The sequence below is a fragment of the Vigna unguiculata genome, chromosome 4 (genome assembly GCF_037176805.1).
Source record: "Vigna unguiculata cultivar grain cowpea cultivar isolate G323 ecotype 2 chromosome 4, ASM3717680v1, whole genome shotgun sequence".
NCBI classification, from domain to species: Eukaryota; Viridiplantae; Streptophyta; class Magnoliopsida; order Fabales; family Fabaceae; genus Vigna; species Vigna unguiculata.
This window is the reverse complement of record NC_140795.1, coordinates 39,413,016-39,421,792: the sequence shown is the minus strand read 5'-3', so window position 1 is coordinate 39,421,792 and position 8,777 is coordinate 39,413,016. Positions and strand designations below refer to the sequence as shown.

General features: G+C 35.9%; 1 protein-coding gene across 1 annotated transcript; it reads left to right on the top strand.

The window, feature by feature from the left end:
- The first annotated feature begins 257 nt into the window (after nt 1-257).
- Nucleotides 258-8,699, top strand: LOC114182261 (cellulose synthase A catalytic subunit 2 [UDP-forming]-like). The gene is made up of 14 exons (XM_028069089.2): nt 258-798; nt 1,552-1,747; nt 2,024-2,247; nt 2,349-2,451; nt 2,850-3,021; nt 4,510-4,776; nt 4,863-5,208; nt 5,641-5,778; nt 5,888-6,013; nt 6,111-6,323; nt 6,434-6,707; nt 6,909-7,105; nt 7,187-7,537; nt 7,734-8,699. Exons 1-14 carry the CDS (start codon nt 718-720, stop codon nt 8,313-8,315), a joined length of 3,270 nt encoding a protein of 1,089 aa, XP_027924890.1. The 5' UTR covers nt 258-717; the 3' UTR covers nt 8,316-8,699.
- Nucleotides 8,700-8,777: the final 78 nt, after the last annotated feature.

Sequence of the window (8,777 nt, the reverse complement as noted above, 5' to 3'; positions counted from 1 at the left end):
CTAAATGAAAACAATTAAAAATTATTTATTCTCAAAGTTACTCCCACAAAATTATAGACCAATTAATGCAGACTTACACAATACACAGACACTTACAGCTAACATTGCTTAATAATTCATAGGCAAAACAAAAGCATAACTTATAATCTACATAGCAAACTAGTGTATTATTAGGGAAAATAATTATGGATCCAACCACTACTATTACTGCGCATTGCACAAGCACAAACACATATACATACGCGTACAAAGCAACACACTCCCACATTGTCTCTCTTTGTCTCTGACCCTGTCTCATCTCATCTCCGTTGAATTTCCAACCCGTGCTTGCTTTGATAGATTCTCTTTCCCCTTTTCCTCCTCTCTCTTTCTTTCTTCTACACTCACATTTCTTGTCACTTTATGTAACCCTTTTGTGATGTGTTTGCTTATAATGTTCAAAGCTTGTGCCTTTCACCAATGAGAGAGAGTAGTTTGTAGTACTGGTAGCAACCTGGCACCCCATCTGATACAAAACCGGGTTGCCCAAGAAAAGAATCATTTCATGAACTATGCCCTCCAAAGGAAGCAGCTTTCTTCGGTTTCACTCTTAGTTTGATAGCCTTTCTATATTTGCTTCTTTCTTTCACTATGAACTTGGAAGAGACTAAGAAGGGAGGTTTGTGAGTGGAGTATTTGGTATCTGAGGATTTTGGTGTTGAGTGAGTTAACAGTTCTATGGACACCAAAGGGAGACTGATTGCAGGGTCTCATAACAGGAATGAGTTTGTTCTTATCAATGCTGATGAGACTGCAAGAGTGAGTGGTCTCTATTTCTCTGATTTCTCAGTTTCTCTGAAGATTTTGAACTCACATGGCCTTCAAAGCAGAATCTTTTTTTTTTCTCAGTTTTGTCCTTATTCTTCAACTCATCTCGCAAAGCCACGTCAAGAGTTTGAAGAAGCAAATTCCCCATTGGGGGTCTTTTCTTTTTTGGATTTCCATGCTCATTTTTTGACCCAATTGGGTTGTCTTTCCATTTTGAGTCCTTCATTTCATTCCTAAGGGTATTTGGTTCCTTATGTAAATTTTTTCTTTTAGAAATGGTTTTCCAAGTTGTCTTCTTTTAAGCACAATGAGAGTTTCAAGCTGAAATAAATAAGCTAGTTCTCTCTCTTGGGGATGGGGACTTCAATTTTGTTTTTGTGATAATTGTGGAAAATTTTCCCATCCAAACTCTTTTCACTTAGTTTTTCCCCAGCTTCAGGGTGAAAGAAACTGGAAAGGAAAAGAAAAACACTTTTTTCACCAATCTAAGTTTGAACAAATTGAGTTCATTCAACTTGTTCTCTCCTGCTTCTCCTTATTTTTTCTTGCCATGGTTTATCAATTTCAGAGCTTTTGGATTTTTTGCATGGAAGTCATAAACTTTGATGCTGCTTATTTTAAGTAAAAAAAGGCCATCTTAACCTATTTAGAAATAAAGAAACGGACTTCCATCTTCTTATAAAGTACATTACCATCCAATTTTCCTGATCTGATCAATGTTAGCATCATCTCTGTTGTTTGCAGGTGACTGCTGTCACAGAATTAAGTGGTCAAATTTGTCAGATCTGTGGGGATGAGTTAGAGGTTACAGTGAATGGGGAGCCATTTGTTGCTTGCAATGAATGTGCATTCCCTGTATGCAGACCTTGCTATGAGTATGAAAGAAGAGAGGGTAACCAAGTTTGTCCTCAGTGTAAAACAAGATATAAGCGCATCAAAGGTGAAGAAGCTTCAACCAACTTTAACTCTGATCTTTTTGTGTCTGTGTTTATGTTTCTTTCTCACCTTATTTTTGTCTTTGTTATGTTGAAGAACGATTATGGCATGACTCTAATGTTTTTTTATTATTGACTGAAATTATTAGAATTATATAATTTGTGTCGGTCGCACTTATTTAATGTGTTTCATAGTTTTCAATGAATTTTAACCAACAACATACAGTGTGTTGTTACCATAATCTGATGCTAGATTTGGCTAACACTGCAACTGATATCAGGTAGTGCTAGAGTTTTGGGTGATGAAGAAGAGGATGACACTGATGATTTGGAAAGCGAGTTTGATATTGGAGGCAATCTTAGGCGAGATCATTCTCAAATGTCTGAGGCCATGTTCTCTACTCGCCTTAACTATGGTTCAGTCAATGGTTCAGTCCACACTCCATCAGAGTTTGATGCAGCTTCTGTAGCTTCTGAGATCCCTCTACTGACATATGGTCAAGAAGTCAGTTCATTTTCATCACTTGTGTCTCTTTTTTTTTTTTCTGAATTTTACTATACTATTTTTTGATCCTATTTGTCATAATAATTGGTTTTTCAATTAAGGATGTGGGAATTTCTGCTGATAAACATGCACTTATTCTTCCTCCATTCATGGCTAGAGGGAAAAGGATTTACCCTATGCCTTTTCCTGATTCATCTGTGCCTGGTAAGTAATTTTATCAGACAAAACATAGTAGCAACTATTTAAGGTGCAAAACTTGCATGTAATTCCATTGGTGTTGTTCTCCAATCAGAATTGGAATTTTACCAAGGTAATTTTGCATTGACATTTAATAATTTATCATACTAATTTTAGGTAAACTTCTATTCTGATCAGAGAACAACACCACCGCCGCCACCACCACCAACCAACAGTACCTGTTATATAAATTACCCAGATGAAATATGAGGGTGTACTTAAAGTAGTTAACCACACCAAGCTATTATCCAATTGGCAGTAACATTTTTTTTGTATAGGGTTGCATGTGCACATTGTGAGACTGTGCAGCTTCTAGGTGGCCCTGTCGTTATTTAATGTGACAATTAATGTTGTTGTTGTTGCAGTTCAACCTAGACCTATGGATCCTAAAAAGGACATAGCAGTTTATGGATATGGAAGTGTTGCATGGAAGGAAAGGATGGAGGATTGGAAGAAAAAGCAAGGTGAAAAACTTCAGGTGGTTAGGCATGAAGGGGGCAAGGATAGTGATGAGCTGGATGATCCTGACTTGCCAAAGTAGGTGTTACTGTCTAATTCCTATTCTTATAATCCATTCCTTGAAAGTTATTCATAAAACTTGCTGGTTTTATTTGTGGTTCTCATTTGTCAACTTTAACTCTTAATGTATTTCAACTTATTTAAAGCCAAAATTGGCTGCTTCAATTTGGGAGCATGTCCAACTTATTTTGGCTCTTGCAAACAGATAGCTAAATGTTGAACTGAAAATGTTGGCAAGTAATAAGAAAAATAGAATTATTTTTAATCTTTGCTTTTGAATATTTTTTCTATATTTATGACAATTTAAATAAATATGATTAAGAAAATGGGATTTAATAATTACTTACTGAATCAATACTCCTCACTCACATTCTTCCAACAAAAATCCTGACAACCTATTTAGATGAGATGAAAATTTAATTTTTATTTTTGTAAAATTAATATTTTATGGCTTTCTTTGTGGTTTGTACTATATAACATGTAAAAACAACATTTGATGCATCCCTCTTAGAACAGCTGAATTATATGAGGATGGGGTAAAGTTGATTTTTTTATCTTATCTCTTGCAGATATTCATGGAACTTAATTAACAATAACAATATATAGATATAACTTTACCACATTAATACTTGGTAAAAAGTTAAACCCACATTTGGCCATATAGTCATGTGGTAATATGTAAATGGGGAGTAACTAGAATTTTGTTCTTATCCTCCAAATAGATATTTAGGTAAAAAAGTAGTTAAATAGAATAATTTATTTGTTAGATTATTATGCACGTTTACTCTAACATATGACTAGGGTCTAATAGTAACTTATAAAAATATTTTAGAGCTATATTTCTAAACTCACTCTATTTCTTGCACTTGTGAAGTAATTCATTAATTGTCAACTTTCCCATCCAATAATCAAATAAACAGTCATCTATCTTCATTATAAATAACAAATATTTTACCAGCTTAACATCTTCATATTAAAATACTGAATATAAGTTGGTTTTAGTAAGTGTCTGAAAACAAGTATTGCAAGAGAAAATTTTACGTTACAAATGAATTGCTTTACCAAACATCCTGAAATAGTAGAAAAAGTTGAGCACAACTTGTACTTCTATTCCACTATGTTTGAAGATGTAATAATGATTTAATCCACCAAGTAACTAAATTTATTTTTCTATTTTGAGTATAAGAACACAATTTTGTTCATTCCTCCATCCACCAATGTTAGACAAACTAAGTAATCTGCTTTCTCTTATAGCAGTTCGGTGCCCCTTGTTTATGTATTACCTTGCTTGTTTCTTTCATAAATACAGCAATATACAATTTACAACGTCTCTTTTCTTTCTAACAACCAATTCCAGCAACTACGTGCAATAGCATCCATTTTTTTTCCTGTCTAGATTGAATAGCAACTGAAAATACACCAGTTGCATTCATATTTTCTTGCTATATTTATTTACTTTCCTTTCTGCTAAATTTATGATTACTTAATCTGAATTCCTGTTCACAGAATGGATGAAGGCAGACAACCCCTTTGGAGAAAGCTGCCAATTAGTTCAAGCAGGATAAATCCATACAGAATCATAATAGTACTCCGGATTGCAATTCTTGGCCTCTTTTTTCACTATAGAATTCTCCATCCAGTCAATGATGCATATGCATTGTGGCTCACATCAGTAATCTGTGAAATCTGGTTTGCTGTGTCATGGATTTTTGATCAGTTCCCAAAATGGAGCCCGATTATGCGGGAAACATACCTTGATCGTTTATCTCTGAGGTATTTGGTCTTTTTCTGCCTTTCCTTATATTTGTGTGTGATATAAGACAATATTTGTTAATTCCTTAATATTTACAACTTCACAGGTACGAGAAAGAAGGAAAACCATCTCAGTTGGCTGATATAGATGTGTTTGTCAGTACAGTGGATCCTATGAAAGAGCCTCCACTTATAACTGCAAACACAGTTCTGTCCATCCTTGCTGTGGATTATCCAGTGGAGAAGGTTGCATGTTATGTCTCTGATGATGGTGCTGCAATGCTTACATTTGAAGCACTCTCCGAGACTTCTGAGTTTGCAAGGAAATGGGTTCCATTCTGTAAGAAGTTCAGCATTGAACCGCGGGCTCCAGAATGGTATTTTGCACAGAAGGTTGACTACTTGAAGGATAAAGTGGATGCAGCATTTATAAGAGAACGTCGTGCCATTAAGGTTTGAAATTGTTCCTATCATGTCATTTTCTGATCCAAAGGAAAAGCCATAAACTTAAGGTTTCAATTTTGTTTGCATGAAATATGACAAACTGAGAAACATAGTTTATGCCAGTGGAGAGTTTAGTTATTTTTCTTCGGCTTCTCTTTAATCATGTTTGAGTTTTACTTTAGGACAAAACTTAGATGTATCTTTACTTTTGGTGTTTTACAATCAAAATTAAAGTTCTACTAGAAACTATACATAGTAAAGGTTAGCATTAAAGATTAATAAAGTTACTGAGATGAATTCCAATTCATTGAATAAAATGTGAAAACACCTGAAGAATTGTATCTAAGTTTTGTCCTTTATTTATGTTTATCATCTTTCATCTCTTCGATTTGGCTTCAATCAATAATTGGTTCCATTTGTTTTTCTCATGTGTTGACACAGAGGGAGTATGAAGAGTTCAAAGTGAGGATTAATGCATTGGTGGCAATGGCACAGAAGGTTCCTGAGGATGGTTGGACAATGCAGGATGGTACTCCATGGCCTGGAAACAATGTCAGAGATCACCCTGGAATGATACAAGTGAGTACAATGTTAAGATGCTATTTTGGTTTCTTGTGTAGATTGAAAATGTTGTATCCACCACACGGCATGTTTCTATAACCTGAACTATGTTGGTATTCTACTTCAGGTTTTCCTTGGACAAAATGGTGTTCGTGATATTGACGGAAACGAATTACCTCGACTTGTGTACGTGTCACGTGAGAAAAGACCTGGATATGAGCACCACAAAAAAGCTGGAGCTATGAATGCTTTGGTAGAGTCCCTTTTATCACTATAAAACTGAAAGCTTTCTAAGTTTTCTTCTGTTGCTTCTAACATTTTTTCTGTTGCTTTGTTGGTTGATTGTGAAGGTGAGAGTCTCAGCAATAATCACAAATGCTCCTTATCTACTGAATGTTGATTGTGATCACTACATAAATAACAGTAAGGCCCTTCGTGAAGCCATGTGCTTCATGATGGATCCTACATCAGGGAAAAAAATATGCTATGTACAGTTTCCCCAAAGATTTGATGGGATTGATCGTAACGATAGATACTCAAATCGCAATGTTGTATTCTTTGATGTAAGTAAGAATCTGCTGTTGTTGTTTGAACATATATATTACTATACACAAATATATACATCTTTTAGTCTGCTCTGAAGGAAAAGCTAACATTTGTTAAATATGTATAGATCAATATGAAAGGTTTGGATGGCATCCAAGGACCTATATATGTGGGAACTGGGTGTGTCTTCAGGAGGCAGGCATTTTATGGATATGATGCCCCTGCTACCAAGAAACCACCAAGGAAGACATGTAACTGTTGGCCTAAATGGTGCTGCTGTCTGTGTTGTGGATCTAGGAAGAAAAAGATTAAATCAAAGTCAAGTATGAAAAAGATGACAAAGAATAAGGATGACACTAAGCAAATGCCTGCACTAGAAAATATTGAAGAGGGAATTGAAGGTATGAAATGCCTCAAGTTGGCCTTGTTTTTCATTCAGAAACATTCAGATGCATTCTTAGTCTCTAACTAGTTCTGAGATGTACTTAGTTGAACTCTGCTCTGGTATTACAATATATACTTTTATTGTATTTGCATTCTTATGAAGCAACTAACTAGTCTTGTAATGGCATTTGGTGTTCCTCCTGAAACCCTTATCACAGGAATTGACAACGAGAAGTCCTTATTAATGTCTCAACAAAAGTTTGAGAAGAAATATGGGCAATCATCTGTTTTCATAGCTTCAACACTCATGGAAGATGGTGGTATTCCAAAAGCAGCAAGTTCTGCCACACTATTGAAAGAAGCCATCCATGTAATTAGTTGTGGTTATGAGGATAAGACAGAATGGGGGAAAGAGGTATGCTACCTGTTTCAGATTTGAAGCTCTTTTAAGCCATGGTTTACATGTATTTAGACCTCTGCAACATTTGTTTTTCAGGTTGGGTGGATATATGGGTCAGTTACAGAAGATATTTTAACAGGTTTCAAGATGCATTGCCATGGTTGGAGATCTGTGTACTGCATGCCCAAAAGGCCTGCTTTCAAGGGTTCAGCTCCTATAAATCTCTCAGATCGTCTGCATCAAGTTCTTCGATGGGCTCTTGGATCTGTTGAGATCTTTTTCAGTAGGCATTGTCCTATATGGTATGGTTATGGTGGTGGCTTGAAGTCGCTGGAACGATTCTCTTACATAAACTCGGTTGTTTATCCTCTGACTTCAATTCCCTTAATCGCCTACTGTGCATTACCAGCTGTCTGTCTACTCACTGGCAAATTCATTGTCCCTGAGGTAGGATTAATTTTTTCAACTTTTAATTACATTCCTCAAACTGAGTACAATTTATGTCCTAGGTAGGGATACATAAACATAAGAGTAACTTTTGCATAGTTATGTATAGTGCTCACACCAAATTGAAGAATTGTTTTAAACATTGAAATAGAATGTGATGCAGTTTTGGACTAATGCTTTATTTTATTGTTCTCAGATAAGTAACTATGCCAGTATCATTTTCATGGCCCTGTTCATCTCTATAGCTGCAACTGGTATCCTGGAAATGCAATGGGGAGGTGTTGGTATACATGACTGGTGGAGGAATGAGCAGTTCTGGGTTATTGGTGGTGCCTCCTCACATCTGTTTGCTCTCTTTCAGGGTCTGCTCAAAGTTCTTGCAGGAGTTAACACAAACTTCACTGTCACATCCAAAGCTGCAGATGATGGAGATTTTGCTGAACTCTACATCTTCAAGTGGACATCCTTGTTGATCCCTCCCTTGACCCTACTAATCATAAACATAATTGGAGTCATTGTTGGTGTGTCAGATGCTATAAACAATGGCTATGATTCATGGGGTCCTTTGTTTGGAAGGCTATTTTTTGCCCTTTGGGTCATTGTCCATCTTTACCCTTTCCTCAAGGGTGTCATGGGAAAACAGGAAGGTGTTCCTACCATCATCTTGGTCTGGGCCATTCTTCTGGCTTCAATCTTAACACTACTCTGGGTGAGGATAAACCCATTTTTGGCCAAAAATGATATTGTTCTTGAAATTTGTGGATTGAAGTGTGACTGAGGTAACAAAAGATGGAAGACATGGTTTGGTGTTTTACACAGATTAGTCCTGCAACATGCATAAATTTTTGGTCAAAGACAAGTTTCTGAATGCAGTACTATCTATCTGTTGGTGAGAGCTGCCACCGAAAAACAAAGTTATTTGTGGCGGGTGTTTGTAGATACAACATGTTTTGAAAGGTTTCATTATTCTTTTTATACATGTGCATTATCGAAATTAGTTTGAAATCACAGGTGAGATGTAATTTATAACTTCTTCCTGAATAAGTCATCTCAGATTTGTAATCATGTGTTCTCATGTTTGAAATCCCCTATAAAAAGTGGGATCTATGCTTGGTTTTGAGACTGTTGCACCAAGTGAATAAAACGTCTACATTGTATAGTATTTCCATTTTCACATAGTATCTTGAAAATAATGCAAAGCTAAGTCTAGATTTGTGCAATAAGCTGGTCTTGATTTATT